General features: G+C 40.0%; 1 protein-coding gene across 1 annotated transcript in view; it reads left to right on the top strand.

Annotated features, from left to right (window-relative positions):
- LOC126412789 (uncharacterized) overlaps positions 1-9,222 on the top strand; it is a 92,540-nt gene extending 83,318 nt beyond the window's left edge. Inside the window, exon 5 of the mRNA XM_050082564.1 lies at positions 5,689-9,222. Within this exon, the coding sequence (XP_049938521.1) occupies positions 5,689-5,785 (97 nt within the window). The 3' untranslated portion in view covers positions 5,786-9,222. The remainder of the gene's footprint in view (positions 1-5,688) is intronic.
- Positions 9,223-20,050: the final 10,828 nt, after the last annotated feature.

Here is a 20,050-nt window from a genome sequence, read left to right as displayed (position 1 = left end):
TATGTTTAGTTGCCTCTTTATTTCTATTCACTTTCAAAGTATGTTTGCTTTTAGCTATCCACCTGCTGTGGTATGTAATTATTGCAAACTTTTCTTTTTGTAGTGTGTGTGTGTGTGTGTGTGTGTGTGTGTGTGTGTGTGTGTGTGTGTGTGTGTGTGTATGTGTGTGTGTGTGTGTTTTACACTAATTTCATATTCTAGGAGTGCCCCTGTCTCATTATTGTAATAACTTCAAGTTGAACAAATATATTTCAAGGAAGACGCAATACATGAAAGTCACAGATCAAGTAAACAGAGTAAGACGTGTGTACACTTTAAAAGTCAAATCATAACTGAGTCCAAGTCTAGTGGCCGCTGGCTGGCTGGTCGCTCGCTTAGGTTGCGCTGCTGCTGCTGCATGGCTGGCAGACAGCGCTGCATGTAGAGGATGCATGTAACTGCGTGGCGGCACTTTGAAAGATCGGCGAGTCACAACACTTTCCCCCCCTTTGAAGTTTTTGCACAGGTCTTGATGGAAGTGGCCTGTAGATTGCTAACGTCCATAGGTGTTGTTTGACTGGCCATAAAGTCTTGAGGAGGAGGCTTCCCGTACGGACGGAAGTGTCCCCGATGATAATGGGTCGAGATGACAGGAGACGCTGGGGTCGAATCTGCTGGGGCCCCGTGCACCAACCTGCCAATTGCGGCAAGTCCGATTGTTATAACAGGAGACATAGGCGGTGTGTCTGCGACCGTAGGAGAAGGAGGTGAGTAGAGTTGCTCCGACAGATGATGGTCATCTGGTTCCTGCATGGGCACGTCTCCTGGTGGCATCAGTTCTTGTGCTGGCACCGATATGATGGTGAGAGGACTGCGTTGTGAGTAATGAGAGATACCAGTATCCCAAGTGTCGGGTAGAGCCGACAGGCATGGCCTGCGCACGAGGCCGAAGCTGGTCCGAATGACGCACTGACTGCAACACCCATGTCCGTCTGGATTTCATACAGACGTCGTCGTCGTAAGATGCAGCCAGGACTCCATTTTCGCCTCCTGCCATATCCCCATACCCATACAAGGTCGTCAGCGGTGAACCGGCCAAGCGAAGGCACCTGCGGCCATGAGGTGGAAGGCCGCAGAAGATGAAGTAGCATGCAGGGCTGTCTTCCATGTAAGAGCTCAGCTGGGCTGTGGTTGCCCATGGGGGTGAAATGGTAAGCAGTCAGAAATTGGAGAAGCGCATCATCAGCAGCAGAAGAAGTCAGGAGTTTCCTCATCTGTGCCTTAAATGTGCAGACCAGTCGCTCAGCCTCACCGTTTGACTGTGGATGGAACGGAGGGGCCGTGACATGCATGACGCCGTGACAGGCACAAAAATCCGCAAAATCAGAAGAGGCAAATTGCAGACCATTATCAGTAACAAGAGTAGAGGGAAGACCTTCCAAAGAGAAAATGCAAGTTAGAGCATTGGTGGTTGCCGCGGTGGTAGGCGACGTGCAACGGACAATGAAAGGAAAGTTAGAGTAGGCATCAATGATGAGAAGCCAATAAGTACCTAAAAAAGGTCCCGCAAAGTCAGCATGAATATGCTTCCAGGGCTTCTCAGGCAAAGGCCACGGTGACAAAGATGACTTTGGGGCGGCGGCCTGTGACGCACAAGGGCCGCAGGCAGCGACCATGTGTGCGATTTCAGAGTCGATGCCGGGCCAGTACACATGACGGCGCGCCAGAGATTTTGTGTGAGAGGTACCCCAGTGCCCTGGGTGAAGGAGGCACAAGACCGAAGCATGCAAAGACGCAGGTACCACAACACACGGCAAAGCATTTTCTGTGGAAAGGAGGATAACACCATCCCTAGCTGTGAGGCGGTAACGCAAAGTGTAGTAGTTCTGCAACGGATCAGTAGTCTTAGCGGACGTCCGATCTGGCCAACCCTTCTGAATACAGAAGAAGGTAGGGTCAGAACCCGTAGCAGCCGCCAGCCGGTCCCCAGTGATGGGGAACCCATCCACAACCCGCTGCTTGGCAACATCCAGGTGGAAACACAAAAGTTCGTCCCTATTGAATGCCAGATCAGGACCCATGGAAAGGCGAGACAGTGCATCAGCATTCGCATGTTGAGCCGTCGGCTGGAAATGAATCTCCTAATTAAAACGAGACAAGTAAAGAGCCCAACGCTGGAGGCGGTGTGCAGCCTTGTCGGGAAGTGACGTTGATGGATGAAGCAAGGAAACAAGTGGTTTGTGATCCGTAACAAGATGAAATTTGGATTCATAGAGAAAAACACCAAACTTATGAAGAGCAGAAATAACAGCCAATGCTTCTTTTTCAATTTGAGAATATTTTTGTTGGGCATCCGTGAGTGTTTTGGAGGCATAAGCAATGGGTTGTTCAGAACGGTCAGAAAAATGGTACGCAAGGACTGCACTGACCCCGTACTGAGAGGCATCCGCGGCAAGAACAAGATGTTGGTTGATAAGTAGCCAGGCACGGGGCCTGTTGCAGCATAGTCTTCAATTGCTGGAAATCCGCATCACATGACGCGGACCAGTGAAAAGGCACGTTTTTATGCAACAGGCGATGCAACGGCTGAGCCACCGAAGCAGCAGACAATAAAAACTTGTCATAGTATGCAATTTTCCCCAAGAAGGCCTGCAGTTCCTTAACAGATGTAGGGCGAGGAAGGGCATCGATCACAGCGACAGTTTGCCGAAGCAGACGAATACCATCCCGAGAGAGTTGAAACCCCAAGTACGTGATAGATGCCTGAAAAAATTTTGGTTTCTGAAGATTACACTTAAGACCGGCAGTCTGTAAGACATGAAAAAGTGTGCGGAGATTTTGAAGGTGTTCATCAGTGGTGGAGCCAGTGACAACAATGTCATCCTGGTAATTTATACACCCAGGGACAGTGAGCAATAATTGTTCCAAGAATCGCTGAAAGAGAGCAGGGGCGCCGGCAACCCCAAATGGCAATCGTTGGTATTGATAGAAGCCGAAAGCCGTGTTAAGGACCAGAAACTGCCGGGAAGCAGCGTCGAGAGGAAGTTGATGATAAGCTTCTGACAGGTCAAGTTTAGAAAAATACTGGCCTCCAGAAAGTTTAGTGAACAATTCTTCAGGTCGAGGCATAGGGTAAGTGTCGATAAGGCATTGAGCATTTACAGTGGCTTTGAAATCGCCACAGAGAAAAATATCACCATTTGGCTTAGCAACGACAGCAACAGGAGAGGACCACTCACTGGAAGTGACAGGAAGCAAGACCCCTAAAGCAGTGAGACGATCCAGCTCCCGTTTGACCTGATCACGAAGGGCCACAGGAATGGGCCGAACCCGAAAAAACTTAGGCCGAGTAGTGGGTTTGAGCGTGATATGAGCTTCAAAGTTGTTTGCATGGCCTAACCCAGGAGAAAAAAGGAGCAAAAATGTCATCAACAAGGAATCCAATTGAGCGTAAGGAATAGCATCAGAGATGATATTGACAGAGTCATCTATGGAGAACCCAAAAACGCGAAAGGCATCGAAACCGAAAAGATTCTCCACGTTACTATGGTCGACCACAAATAAAGGAACAGTGCGAACGACAGATTTGTAAGATACCTCAGCATCAAATTGTCCCATGAGAGAAATCTTCTGTTTATTGGAAGTCCGTAATTGCCTAGTGACAGGTGACAGGATTGGAGAACCCAACTGAAGATACGTCTGAGAATTGATGATAGTGGCAGCGGAACCAGTATCCACCTGCATGCAAACATCTCGACCAAGTATTTGGACAGTGAGGAATAACTTCCCTGAAAGGGAAGAAGTACAATTGACAGACAACACAGAATCAGAATCAGTGTTATGTTCATGAACATCATGTAGGCGGCCGAATTTGCAAACGGATGACACATGACCCTTTTTTTTTTTTGCCAACGTTGTGGACAATCTTCTCGTGAATGTTTCGTAAAACACCGCGGACATGAAGGAAGTTGCCGTGAGTTTAGCTGCAGTTTCTTAGAGGGTTGTTTACGGTTAGGCCGAGGCTGCGCTTGGGAGCGTACTGCGGCCACGTTGGCCGGCGGGGACACGCCACACACTTCGTCAACATCGCACAGAGGTTGTTTTTCCCTGACGTCGCCCCATGCCTCTATTTGCGCTCCAGCGGTGCGAGAAATTTCAAAAGACTGAGTGATGGATAGGACTTCATCTAGAGTCAGATTTGCCAACTGAAGGGCACGTTGCCTAACTTCTTTGTCGGGTGCCGATCGGATAATAGCATCCCATACCATGGAATCGGCGTAGGATTCTTTGCGAACTTCAGTAACAAATTGACACTTTCTACTGAGGCCGTGAAGTTCAGCAGCCCAAGCGTGATAGGATTGATTCGGTTGTTTTTGACAACGATAAAAGGCAACATGAGAGGCTACCACGTGCGTTTGCTTTTGAAAATAGATGGACAGAAGTGAGCACATTTCAGCAAAGGACAAAGACGCAGGATCTTTCAAAGGAGCCAATTGCGACAACAACCGATACATTTGAGGTGAAATCCATGAAAGGAACAGAGACTTACATGTTTGTTCGTCCGTGACATGAAATGCCGAGAAGTGCTGTCGAAGACGTTTTTCGTAATCAGGCCAGTCTTCCACCGTTTCGTCGTAAGGAGGAAAAGTAGGCAGAGACAATGACGAGAGACGCCCCGCATTTGATGCCGTGACGAAATCACGAATTGCATTTGTGAGAAGCGTTGGCTGTTCTATGAGACCTTGCAATAGTTGCTCTAAAGTAGCCATGGAAACATGTGGGTCAACGATGGAAAAGAAAAATCCCATTCTCGTCGCCAATTGTAATAACTTCAAGTTGAACAAATATATTTCAAGGAAGATGCAATAAATGAAAGTCACAGATCAAGTAAACAGAATAAGACGCGTGTACACTTTAAAAGTCAAATCATAACTGAGTCCAAGTCTAGCGGCAGCTGGCTGGCTGGCCGCTTAGGTGGCGCTGCTGCTGCATGGCTGGCAGACAGCGCAGCATGTAGAGGACACGCGTAACTGCGCGGTGGCACTTTGAAAGATCGGCGAGTCACGACAATTATTGATGCTTTTTAATATGCCATTCGTATTTCCACTAAAGGTAATTCCATAAATTGCGACAGACTGGTAACATCTCTTTCTCAACTCCATGTCCATTGACAGTAGTGTCATTGTGAATGTGAAGCTGTATAAAACATATTTGACGTGTTGTGTATACGTGGACGTCGTGGTAGATTTTAATTGTTGGGTTGACAGAAATTTAACAAAACCAGCTTCCATAATGTTGTATTTTTTTCCTTTCTCCTGTTCTGTCACTCTGCTTTTGTTGTGTTGTTCCTCCATCATGTACAGTACATTTTTGAAAAGCAGCAGTTTTCTGTATGTTGACTAAGTCAGTAAGAAAGCTGATATTTTTTATTATTGTATGAACACTGGATAATGATAATATAATCTAGTGGCTGCTTCAGTCTTTACACACTACTGGTCTGTATGATCTTGTGTGTCTAGAGACATCACATCTATTCACTAATATTCTTCTGCAGAGATATATTTAAAATGCAGATAATAAAATAATTTATTTGTATAATAAATTCTGCTTCAATATTCACCTGTTAGATAAAACTGTGTGATAAATATGAAAGACTTGTTTGAAATCAGATCAGACTGATAAATGATTTTCCTCGTTTTCCTTTTGCAGGTTGGATGAGAACACTTCCAGAAAAGTTAAGTTTGTGGATGATATAAATGACTTATCAACATATCTTATACCTGATGTTATACCTGAAAATATGTAGAATGAACAAGTATCACTTTCCCATAAATGTCGATTTCATTGTTATAGAAGTGCATGGCAGCACCAGCCATTCATAAAATTATTTGAGCTCTAATCAAAAACAGATCATTTCAAAATATTTTAATGCTTACTCATGTGAATTTATTTAAAGTACTGGCAGTTTGTCTCTCTTGCCCATATATTGTGTTACAGTCTTCATCATCAAACTGTGTAACAGTAAAGCTAATTTTTGTACTGTGTAGATACCCAGGACAAATAAGAACATTTTATAGTAAAACATGAATTCAGCATTTAAGCATTTCATCATTATTGGTATGCATTAATCCTATAGATCTTCATGAGGAGGAAAATAAAAGAAGTGTAATAACTTTTATTGTTTTGTGTAAAAATTTCAGCTAACATTGGAGAGTTGGTGAAGGCTTCATCAGTATAAATTAAATCAGTTGTGAAATGCAAATGAGTGCTTTTTTTTAGTTCCTGTATTTTGCATTTTAATGGTGTAATTAACCTAAACATTTACTTGTATCGATGTTGTAGTTATTTTTAGCATTTTTTCTGTAGTATCTTGTGTTTTCGACCCTCAGTGTTACAGTTTTATTTGTCATTGTACATGCAGTTGCAAATGCTTTTATGGTGGTTTCGATGTGGCCTTCAAAGTTTTGAATATTGTTGTTTTCTCTTGTAATGAAGCATGCAATGTATAGATCATTCCTTTTGTTTTAATTTAGAGCCATCTGTCAAAAGAAGACAAAAAAATTCTGAATACCACAGTCAGCATCTCTTTCCAAAAATGTCATTTTTTAAATTAATGCTGAAGAGAATATGGTATGGTGTACTTTTGTATCTAATCCATGAGATTGTTGCAGTGATTTACATAAATTTGCGCTGAGACCGTAGTTTGTACATTGTGTTTCGAAAAAACCTATTTGTAGAAATAGAAGAAAAATGTTCATATATCTTGCACTAAAACTTTATTTACTGCTGTATTAATTTTTTTTAAGGGTCACTATGTATCAGTGTTGTGTAGGTATATGATTCTGTAAGCTGTCACATTACTAAGTAGTTGATGACATGTTTGCACATAACAGGTGTTTTAGATTTACTTAATTTTTGTGCAAGATATTCTCTAATTTTCCAGTTAAATTTGCAAGTACAACGAAATCCTGAATTGAGCAGCAAATATTGAGTTGATTGTACATCACTCAGACATTTCACTAGTTGCTGCGGAAGTAATGACTGTGAATTTCAGTGTATTGGCATGGTACTTTGACACACTAACTTGTTTCTTGCCTTCAAAAGTCTTTGGCAAAGACTGTACTTTTTATTTTGTTAAAACTTCTAATTTTTTGTTAACCAAAGATTTTTTTCGTTGGTTAGGTTGATTTTATGAATGTGAAACTGAACTCAAATTCAGAGGTTGGGTTATCAAATGAAGTTGCTTGTTTGATAGACCGGATTTAGTACTGTGTAAAATTTCCTATTTGCACATAAAAAAGACCTAAAATGTAAATAACTTTGTACAAAGGAATTATTTATTTTAATATAATTTATTAATGTTGTAAAGTAATGTAACAGCTATTGGTGCATTTCATGTAAACATTGGATGGCACTATGTTTATGATGAGAGTATAACACAGAAACCTGTGTGCTCCAGGTACCCATAATTCAGCTGTGAATTATTATAGTATATAATTTTAAATGGTAATATAGCTTGCAATTGACTTCCAATGCCTTAAATGATTGAACTTCTGTCTTCTTGTGCAATTTGTTGCAGCCATTCCCTGTGAGTATTATTTCCCGTCCACATATATAAAATGAATATAGGCTTGTGAATCTGTATCATTAAGAGCTTCCATATGTTCTTGTTGTGTGGGGTCAGTGAAAGATTAACATCTGTGTTTTCAAAAAGTTTGGAGACTCTCCAATTCTCAGTAGATTTGCAACAAAATGATAATGAAAGCAAAATGTTCCATTTCAAGGAGGAAGGCTGAAATGAATGTGGTAGCCAATATCATCATTTCAAATTATTATGAGAGACTTATTCTTTTCTATCTTTCTGGTTTATAGCTGAACACTTCAGCTACATATCCAAAAATGTAGGCATGAAAAATTTTGTGAAGTTCTCACTATGACAGTTTTTATGTAATATTACGATAAATTTTGCTATATCATGGACCCGATACATGTAATTCTTCCATCAGTAGTTTACATACTATAAAAATGTGTAAATTGTTCTTTGAAATTGATGAAAAACATCATACTGTCTGTTGCTGGTGGGAGTAGTCATATTCAGTCCCTTCTGTGTATTACATAGAAAATATATGCATTCTGGATCAGAATTTTATTCTCTTGAACTTTATTGGTAAAATGGACACGTCTTCCAGGCAGGTATCTTTTTGGTCCATGAATTATGAGACAAACCTGATTTAATATAAATGACTTGCAATTTTTGTCTGTTAATAGGGCAGGGTAAATAACTTTTTACATTTCTCTCGATCAACAAGCTGACTGGCGTGAGGCCACTGGAAGGCAGAATAGAGTTTTCATGCCTTATACCTTGTGCTTGCCAGCAGCCATGTTTAGGACCATAGTGGTACAGTACTGTGCATTAGTTTGTGTCTCTTGATCGAGTTGATGCCATTGTACAGGAAATCAGGTACAACATCTTGTTCAGTGTTTTGATCTTTGTTTTTTTATAACTTTAGGCACCATCCAAAGATATACTGTACTAAACAGTGGAGTGTGTGGCTGGTGGCAGGCACTCTGTGTCAGATATGAACCTCTGCTGTGTCTGCTTGTGGTCTGGGGCAGTTAATATGTTAACTTAATAACAAAATATTGGTTATATAAAAATTGTAATGATTCAGCTTAGACTATAAATAAGCAACCTACTAATTAGGTCAGATCCTAGAAAAGGTTTTTACAAAACTGGCATTGAACATAATGGTTCATTAAATCAACGTAAATTGACATTGAACGTATGAGGCACTTTTTTAAAATAAGTACCAATTTTAGAAAAATAAAAAAAAATGCAATAATGCAACCCCTCTATTTTTATGTGAAAGATTGGACCTTAATCTATTTTTCAACATAATTTTCACCTGTATTAAAAGTGCTTATTGTAACTTATAACAAGTTTCTGGAATCCTTAGAAATCCCTCACCTGATATTTTTGTTTAAAGCATTCTGTACTAAAGTTTTAATGTCGTCAACTTCCTCATAGCATGGACTGGCAATATTGTCGTCTTCCTCACACTGCTGACTGGTAAGGTGCTTCTTTTAAATACAAGAACAAATGATAGTCACTAGATGCTAGATCAGGGGTATACTGAGGATGGTCAATTTATTCCCAACCAGACACGATCTTAATGAGCCACACAGGAGCAGACACTGATGTGGGGCTAAACAAGCCCTCTTTGAGTATGCTCTGCCTTTTTTTTTTTTTTTTTTTTTTTTTTTTTTTTTTTTTTTTTTTTTTTTTTCAAGGTGCAGTTCCTTTAAATTTCTCAGTAACTGCATTGACAATGCTATCCCAAGGCAAAAAAGTCAACAAGAAGAACATTCTGCCTACTCCAAAATAGAGCACTTGATTTATCAGACTGAAATTATTTGTTGGAACTGTTCCTCGGGTGATCTTAAATGTCTACATTCCAAGCACTCATGCTTCGATACTGATGTATTGTGGGGAAGCCACATTTTGTCACCAGTGACAGTTTGGCTTAAAAATTTATTCTCTTCAGCATTAGCTCTGGAGGAAAGTCATTGCACTGGCTAAAGAGTGGTTTTGTGCAACTCGCTTAGTATTTTTGGAACCCGACGTGTGTGTTAGCATTCAGTCACACAACACTTTTTGTAGTGTGATGTAAGGTGTGAGATAATGATGAAATAGTGTAACATTTGTCTCCTCGAATTTTTTTATTGAGTTTCTGCACCAGGTCATCAGTAATGACGGACATTCACCCACTTCGCATGTCATCATTCTCAATTGTGCAGCCTTTAAATACACTGACTGCCACATGTGTAATGATGAATGTTTCACCATCAGGCCAGATATTAGTCATGAGACTCCTCTGTGGCTACCGGCGGACACACGATGTGAGACATTGCTGTGGCGGCCTAGTGGCAGTCAACATGTGCAACGCTCTTCACCAGTGTCTAACCATTCCAAGCATTTTCTCCATACTTCATTAATATGCTAACGAATTTTGGTAGCTTTCACCTCTCCCGCATTTAAGAAATGAATAACAGCACTTATTTAACAGTCGACTGCATTTTTAATTACCTAAGATAAATCAGTGTTCACACAAATGAAAGCTACCATAATGGCATTTGTTGATAATCAACAGTTGGAAGTAATTTGCAAGCATGCATAGTACAGCTACTGCAGAGCTCCGACGGCCCTGTTTCAGAGTGGTACTTATCTTAAAAATGTGTGTTAGAATATTAGTAGTACTAGTTAGCTTCAAAAGAATGGTGAAAACGTGAATGCCCACAAAAAGGTCTACGTGTACAGAATAATTTTTCACAACTGCCCTTTTAACGTGTAATGTAAGTCTTGAATTTCACGTTAAGGCTGGGAAACATGGAAATAAACTACCCTGGCATCATATATAATGTATTTAAAAGTTGAGCTTCTTTTTTAGAAGAAAAGGTACAAGATGTGATGAAGAGACAGAAATATCATTACAAACCCTGGATCGTCGGAAAAGTACCACATTACAGCAATAACCAAGAAATATACATTAAATTTAGATTGAACTCCAATATGGAGTGTCAGAGAACTATGATTTATAGGTGCAAAAATGTTGATTTATTTAATGATAAACAGGGTAAGAAGGAGGAAGAGTGCTACAACACCCAAAATTGTTGCCTTGTCTAAACCAAAGCAAAATTCAGTTATTACATCTTTTCCAGTTGTGTGCACTTCAGCATGATTCATATTTTTCTTCCTATTGTTATTTTGTAGTCAAGGGGTCCAGTTTCATAGTGATTTGGCTTTTATTTATTTTAAATTTTGTTACCACCTACTCGTTCTGCTGCCACAGTTACCAGTGAGGGAGCAAAATCGCTTGTGCCATCTATTTGCGAATCACGTAATTTTTGTTGTTCCATCATATTTTAAATGTGTGCACCACATTTTGTGAGGCAAGGAGTGTAATCAACACAGAATTTGCCTAAATGAGGTGGTGAAACCACCCAATAACCACTTTAAAGTTGATTGCTTTACTGGCCCAATAGCCAGTAATCTTGCACACGGGTTGGATTGGAATCGGGCTCACACCTGCTTCATATGCCGGTGTGCTTCACTTTTTGTAAGCAGATCCTCTCAGTACTGTTCTCTCATCCATAATAATAATAATAATAATAATAAAAACAACAAAATATTTCCATTGAGATCATTCTGAATATTTGCTTTACACGTCTTCCACTTCATTCGTCATATGGTGTTACCTTTTCTCCAGCCCAGGCTCAGCAATATGTACAAACCAGACATCTTAAACATTACAGATAACATCATGAAATTTCATCTTCCATTTATCTTCACTGACTCAGATTTTCTTCAGTTAACATCTTTCTTAATGATGCACGATTACGCACGTAAGTGCATGTGGAATCTACTGACATAGGTGCTGAGAAAATAGCTGTTGGCCTCAGTAAGAAACTGTATTGGTGTTCAACATGAGACGTAACCAGTGACTTAAGACACAGTAGGTAGTTTTATGTTGAAACTTGTCGTTTTTCTGTACAACTCTACATAGACAATTTAAGCAGTGCAGCTGCTATTAGGCAACTTTTCTAACACTGGGATGTTTATCACACCTACCCATCTTCTCTTGAGGCACAGTGTATAATGTGTCAGCTAACAGCACACAGTGTGTGTCGTACTGGTGGTTATTTTCTTGTTTCCATGATGGATACGATTAAATTACTTCATGTTTTAGATTTGCATATATTTTCCCTGGTACACAATGAATTTCATTTGCCCCACACACTATACAGTATTAAATACTGATACAAAATCAAAACATAAACTCAAAAGTTGACCGGCAAACAAATGGAAGAGACAAATGTGTTATAAGTTAAATAAAAAAACGAATTTTGAAAATGGAACTAGTAAAACTGTAAGGAAATGAAAGAAAAGGAAGTGTAGTAACTGACAGAAGATAGAGGACTTTTTTTAACTGGCACTAAACTGGAAACCAATGTAATTCTCAATAACTGTTGAGAAATGATCATACTGAGACACACACTGTTGCTACTGTTCAATAAAATGAACAGCTGCCCATCTTTGTTAAAGTTGAATATAGCTTAGACGCTGAGTACTTATTATGTGCACTGATTATTTTCAGTCCACAAAGAACTGAAAAAGCATATGGTTTTTCCCCGTTTCAAGGCCTTGATGTTAACTGCATGATGGGCATCAGCATTTGTGCCCATCTAATGCCATGAACCATTGTAATGCCATCTTACCACGTTAATGTCAGCTTGCCTATATTCTGTTTTAGTGACTACATAGCATACTGGTATGTTATGTGACTTTAATATTAACGATTAAGCCTATGAAAGAATGAAATATTATACCCTTGTGTACCGCAGCCATGGAAATTGGTGTTATGTTTCCACTTGTTGTAGACGTATATGTTGTACTTACATATCTTGTAATGTTCCTAGTGATAATATGTGATGCTTAGAGGTATGAGTGAAGTGTGTGTATCAAATAAACCTTCTTTTTGAACAAAGAATGATGATGCATTGTATGGGCTTCCATTGCTGTTCATTTTAACTGGCAATTCATTGCTATCTTCCGTGTTATTTTTCCAAAAATGGTCCCCTTTGTATTTATTAATGAGATATATACAGTATTATTGCCCATCTTCATTTCTTCTGTGATTTTTGTGAAGCTACATAAAGAATCATACATTATGCAAATAAACACCAACTCTTCACAGAAAATTTTATTTTGCAAATTACACAGTTCTTGTTGATTGCTTCATATTTGTATTAATTATATGCTGAGGAAAGATATGAGAAAATAGATAATTTTTTCAGGTATCACTTTCATGATAACTAATAATCATACACATCATATTTAGTAATTGTTTGTTACACCTGTACTACTGTTTCCATGATTCAATCAAACACAAAAATTTCAGGAAATCTAAAATGGACTTTTCTCATGTCAATTTTCACTTGTTTATTCTAAGAATTAAATACTAACATACCACATTACCATGTATAAAGAGTAAACTCCATTTTATGATTATAATAGATTTGTATATAGCCTGAAACTATTTTCAAATCAGTTATTTCAGCTTAAAATCATCATAAGAGAACAATTAGTTGCAGAATATGTGTAGCTAAAGGCTGAGTATAACGCTTTAGTCACTGTTAATATTTTCCTTACATAAGCTTTATTAAATTAATGTGTGTTTTAAGTGAAGGTGACATTGTACCTGTTTAGCAGATAACCATGACACTATATTGGTGGCCAGGTTTGCTGGTTATTTACGGTGCAGCTGATTGTCGAATATGCAATTATGATATAAAATTGTGTACCTGTGAGTAAATACAGTCAATCTTTTATTTGAGGTGCAATATATATATATCTATACAGATACATATACTGTAGATAATTTAATATTATTCATTTTAATTTATTTTTTGTATAAAAGCAAGCAGATATCAGATAATTATTTTATATTACAGAAATGTATTTTCTGTAGAATGACAAGTGTATTATATTGTCTGTCATAGACTGTGAACTATACAGATACTCAATAAATTTTCAGTGGATTCAATCTGATTTTATTGATATGATTACCTATGCACATATTTAGAAGCTACTGGGAACCTTTTAGCATCCCTCATCACTGGGAACCACAAGACTCTACAGTACCTTTCTATTTGCAGTTACTGGTAAGTTGTACACAAACACAAAGCAGCCACAGATTAATACAGTCACAATGAAATCATTTAAAAATCTGTTGAATGCAGTGATCATCGTTGAGGATATTATATACAATTTGATATTGGCAACTTTGGTGTAGTGTCCCACACACAAGTGGTTTCAGGTTAATCTTTCTGGAAGGTGTAAGATAACCATTCACCATACGGACTTTAAGTGTTGAACCATCAACATGCACTTCCACGAGTTTGAAAATGTCATCAAGCTGTCAGACAAAGTTATTCCTCAGAGCTGGTAAACACACTTCTGGTTGCATTATTCTGGCACTGCAGCTCGAGTGGTGAGAGGGGAAAGAGTGGCTTAGGGAATGAGGTGCTGCGGACACTGGCCAGCTGAGACAATGTAGCCATCTGTGCACGACTGTGTGGCTTTTTAGCTCTGAGGAAGAACACTTGCATGAAAGGTTACTGACAATTTCAGCTTTACTCACAAGCCTGCTGAAAAGTCTAATCGAATTCAATAAAAACCTTTCAACTCAAATTATGTAGTTTCTTATTTGTGGTCCTTTTTACAGTTTCAGTTTCTTAATCCAGTCCTTGTTATTAACTACAACACATTTTTGTATTTTATTGCATTTATCTTTTGTGCTACTAGTGCCAACTGTGTGGATGTTATAATATGTTAAACAATGGAAAATCCCAGATAGAATAATGACAATATTATAAAAAGGGTATATTGCTGCTCTCCCTATACAGATGTTGAGTCATAGACAGGCATGACGTATTAGCAACCCTACAATATAATAGTTATATTATTTTGGTGCCAGTAACTTAATCAGGTAGAAAGTCAGAAATTTATATTATGAAGTTTTACTCAAGAATAGGAAGGTACAACAAGCTACTTTAAACAATAAGTCATGTCTTAGAAAACTTCCATTGAGGAGAGAGTGGGACAGGGTTGTAACCTATCTCTCATATTATTCAATATAAAAATTGGGAAAGAAAGCTGTGAAAGAAACCAAGGAGAATTTTGGATAGGGAATTAAAATTCAAGGAGAACAAATTAAAATTCCCAGTTTTTCCAGTGACATTGTAATTATGTCAGAAATGGCAAAGATTTTTGGAAGAGTATAGTTGAACAGAATGAATAGCATCTTGGAAAGAGGCCATAAGATGAATAGCAACGGAAGTAAAACATGGGTAATGCAATGTAGTCCCATTACATCTGGCAATGCTGAGGGATTAGGAAATGTGACACTAAAAGTTGTAAATGAGTTCTGCTGTCACAAGAAAATCATTTCTGGAAAGAACAAATATGTTAACATTTGATATAAATTTAACTCTCAGGAAGTCTTTTCTCTAGGTGTTTGCAGTGTAGCGTTGTATGGAAGTGAAAGGTAGACACTAACCAGTTCAGACAAGACGAGTATAGAAGCTTTTGAGATGATGTGCTACAGAAGAAAGCCAGTGACTAGAAGGGTAGATTAGATTGCCATTGAGGAGGTACTGAATCAAATCGGGGAAAAGAGTAAATATGATACAACTTGACAAGAACAAAGGATCAGTTGATTTGACACATCCTGTAGTATCAAGGAATTGTCAATTTGTTAATGTTGGGAAGTTTGGAGGCTGAAATTTGTAGAGGGAGACCAGAGATTCACAGCAGTAAGCTGGTTCAAATGGGCACAGGATGTAGTAGTTATGCAAAGATCAATGGGATAGACTAGCATGGAGAACTGCGTGGAACATTCTTCAGACCGAAGACTGTAAACTCGTCACGGCATGAAAAAAGGAAATGTGCCTGGAGAAATGATTAAAGATGGAGGCAAATTAATACAAAAGGAATTTGCAAAATTGTTTAGAGAACTACTGGAGATGAAGACAATCCCTCAAAACTAATTATTCTGCTTCTCAAAAAAGGGGACAGACAAGACGTAAAAATCACAGACCATCTCAGATTGTTATTTCTTTGCCATTTTCTTTTATGTGGGCAAAATGACACTGGCTTAATTCTCCAGTACCTCACGAAGCTCTTGTTTTTCAGCATAACTGAAACTGGGTTTTGGTTGTGAATACAACAGAAGTGTCATCACATCTGTCGCATCCTGTGTGATTGCTTTTATAGTGCTCTAGGTGCTGACATGAAACATGGTTGCTTATTAAGCACGAATATAGGCCTTTCCAAAACTTCTTTCTTGGCCAGTTCCCTATTTTAAAGATGGATAAGCAAATGTGAGACAGAATGTAGAGGCCCAGGGTAAGCTGCATGTTGACACCAAGGTGTTGTCCAGTGTTGACTCGATAAAACATCACTGACAGTCACACATTTTATTAGGAAACAAGCTATAGCACTTGTAGTGTTGTCCTGTAGTAGCAACACCCTCTCAATGTGCGAATACCGTCAGGAACAGTGGTGCTGATTCGACAAGTGGCTGGCAGCTGGGCCAGAATGCTCACATGTGATGTCCACGGCAGCATATGCACCATCCTGTTGCAACTCTGCAGCTCAGGGCAGAGCATAGCTGCAGATGTGGAGGCCCGCCATGATTTTTGCAGAGGAAGATAGCCCCCCAGCATTAATGTCTGCCCTTGCAAGCAGAGGCAAACAGTACAGGTGGTTGGGCGGATGAAGTGTCGTGGTCACAAATGGCTGCCCTCTGAGGCAGAAATCCAGCTGTAGCTAAGATTAGCCTGGGGATGGTCTGCCAACTTGAAGGCATCAAGTTCACAGGAGTGGATTTAGAACCAGAAGTCAGCTTGTCCTTGGTGGAAGTCCAAGTCCTGTGGTGGCAAGTTGCAAAATCATGTCACCCCATCACCTGGCTTGGAACCCCCCTTGCAGTAGGTGTTGCCAGACTGTGATGTCTCTGGTTAAAAACGATAGGTGTTTATACCGGTCTGGTGCCCCCGTGTTGTGCCGAGGCACCACTACCAACTATGTACACCAAAATAAGGTAGCGGAAGGGTGTGCCAGCTGGCCAACCTTTCTGATGTGTCATCAGTACTATGAGCAGTGTCCCTCATCCACAATTTAGAAACCAGCTGTTGGTGTAGCTGTATCTAATGTAATGGTGTTTTGGTCTGCTCTACACATGCTGGCTTCCACGACCCTACAGAGTAAAATAGTAGAGTTGCCACAGTTGTTTTGCAACAACTGTGGCAGCTCCACTATTTTACTCTGTAGGGTCAAAAATACTGGTGGTACTACAAAAGAATCTAAGATGGTGTACCTCCTATACAAATGATGTAGCTCACAGTTGTTTTGCAACAACCGTGGCAGCTCCACTATTTTACTCTGTAGGGTCAAAAATACTGGTGGTACTACAAAAGAATCTAAGATGGTGTACCTCCTATACAAGTGATGTAGCTCACAAAAAACTTTGCATAACCATTCCAAAACACTGCTTACCTGTCTCTAAATTGCATTACAAAGTTTCCTAATGAAACTGAAAAGGGAAAAAACAGAGCCTCATGTTTTGACCAGTGTAGTCGAGACACTGGACTAGTTCTTGGGAGGAGTGGAATTTAATCCCTGTCCAGCTATCTTTATTTAGGTTCTGCTTACATAACGAGATCAGAAGTTCCCTAAACTATTTCCTTCGCCATTTTTCTCTATTTGTAGCTTCCAGTCCATCTCTAATGACTTTGACACTGGTCAGATGCTGGATTTTAACCTGCGTTCCTTTGCAATTATTACACTTTTTAAACTCTTTTATGCATTATCCATGCCAACATTGTTGATGGGATATTAAACGATAGCCTTCCTTTATAAATATTAATACGCCATAAACACTGTATGTCTTGAGATGTCGAGTGTTCTGGTGGATATCAGCCTCATTCATCCACAATATTTTAACAATATGATTTGTTGTCTCGATCAGGTGCTACCTGATCGGGTCCAATATTTATGCCCACTGCCTCCCCCTTCACGGTCCATTCTGGGTGTTCTGCTGCGGTCTGTTCTCACTACAAATGTCCTGAGACATTTTGAAGGCAACAGGCATGATTGACAAGGTCATCAAACAACTATGATCTAGAGCACCAATTTCAACTACACTCTGGGTACTGCCAAAAGTACACAAAGATGTTGTGCCACTAAGTCCGAATGTCAGCAGTGTTGGCACATCAGTGTACCCAGTAGCTGAGTATTTGAAGAAACTGCTGTGTCCATATGTGGTGAAATGTATTCACCACATCCACAACTTGGAGGACTTCTTGCAATGTATCAAGCAACTATATATTATGGAATCTGATATAATAGTCAATTTTTATGTGGTCCTCGTGTTTACCGAGGTACCACTGACAAACTCCTGCAACTGATTGCAGAGAAATTTGATGATCCTCTGATGGACCTTCTCTGATGTCAACATATTTCCTCTACAGGGGCCAATATTATGAGCAGACAGAAGGAGTGGCCTTGGGCAGTGCCGTCTCCAGTGACTGCTAATTTCTTCATGGAGAACTTTGAAGAGGATACATTAAGGATGGCTAGATACAAAACCACATGCTTCTTCAGGTATGTGTGTGATATCTTTGTGATCTGTCCTTATGGTAGGAAGAGGCTCTATGAGTTTCTGGAACATCTAAACTAACGTCCCCCAAATATAAGGATCACTATCGAACTGGAGAAGGATGGTTAGCTGCCATTTCTGGATGTAATTGTCAGAAGGAGAGCAGATGAGTCATTTTGCCACAGTGCATGTCAAACAACCAACACACAGTGATTCACACCTACAAGCTAGCAGCTGTCATCACTCAATGGGTACACATCTTGTCAAACGAAGATAGTTTGACATCAGAAACGAGCATCTACACTTTGTCTTCTGCAAAAATGGATTCACAGTAAGGAGATTCAGAAGGCCTTTCAACCAGCCACTCTGCCACATGATAGAGAAGGAAAGCACAATGAAGCAAAAACTGCACCTTACCTGCCCTATGCGGGATATATTTCTGCCAGGATCAACAGGATTCTCAGGAAGCTTAACATCACGTTTGTGTTCTGTGTGCCTACCAAAATAAAGAGGACTACTGGGAAAAGTGAAAGATGACCTGGGACTACAAAAGCCAAGAATTTATAATATACCTTGCCAATATGGCATGACGTACAGTGGCTGAACGACTAGAACATTGGACATCAGATGCCAAGAACATTGGAGGCTGGGACAGGCAACTACGTAAATCAGCCATCACTTAGCACTGTCTGAAACTTAATCATTCCATGAGCTATGAAAAAATGACATTTCTGGCAGATACCCCCAGATACTGGTACAGTGTTATAAGAGAGTTAATAGAGATAAAGGAGGCAGAAAACATCATGATTCTTCACACTGGGTATCAACTCAGCAAAGTCTGGGATCTGGCACCGCAGTTGCAAATGATGCAATGGTGGCAGCAGCAGAATGCAACAAAAAGAAGAACTGAGAATGTGGAGAACAAACCCGAGACACAGCACCAGGTGCACTGTATCAAGAACAGAACCCCAAACTGCTGTCAGATGCACTGGACCAAAAATGGAACACCAGCTCATGGCCAGGTGCACAGACCAAATACGGAATATCTCAGGACGTTTCTAATGAGAACGGACTGTACGTGGAGCATCTAGAACTGACCGTGGAACTGCACTGGAGCAAAAATGGAACACCAGCTCATGGCCAGATGCACAGGACACTTCTAGTGGGAACAGACCACAGACAGAACACCCAGAACTGACCATGGAAGGAGCAGGCAGTAAGCATAAATATTGGACCTTTTCTACTTGACAAGCAGTCTCAGGTAGCAACTGACGAAGACGACAAGTCATATTGTTGAAATACTGTGACTGAATGAAGCTGATATTCGGCAGAACACCAAACTCCTCAAGGGGGAAAGCCTGAGGAATTCATTAAACATCAAGTTGAGGTTTTTCAAAATGTACAGAAAATTTTCGGATGTTGTTCAAGGATGTTTTCTGAGAATCTTGGTATAAGGTACCATTGATTTCTTGTGGCACATTACAGAGTTAGAAAGTAATTCAGTTTATTACTCCAATTCCTTTGTTTCTAGGAAAATTGCTTCAAAACAGTGAAGAAGGCTGTAATATGCCATCACCTAATTAAATAATACAGAAACAGAGCAACTTAACAGCTGGGCTAGTTGGGAGTTATCAGTATGGTGGTTCAGGGCAGGTGAGGTACGCTGTGGACTGCCTCCTCTGGTGTGCACTGACTGAGGAGAGACACACAGCCACAGGCAATGGCATCAGCTACAGTGATGGCATATGGCCGTCGGCTCTGCAAAGCCAGCACATTGTGTCGTCTGTGCAGCCCAAGATAGCTATATCAGCTTCGGAAGTGGACGACCAGGGCACAAATGATCATGCTGT

This window comes from Schistocerca serialis, chromosome 7 (genome assembly GCF_023864345.2).
Source record: "Schistocerca serialis cubense isolate TAMUIC-IGC-003099 chromosome 7, iqSchSeri2.2, whole genome shotgun sequence".
Classification (NCBI taxonomy): domain Eukaryota; kingdom Metazoa; phylum Arthropoda; class Insecta; order Orthoptera; family Acrididae; genus Schistocerca; species Schistocerca serialis.
This window is presented reverse-complemented; position numbering and strand designations above follow the sequence as displayed.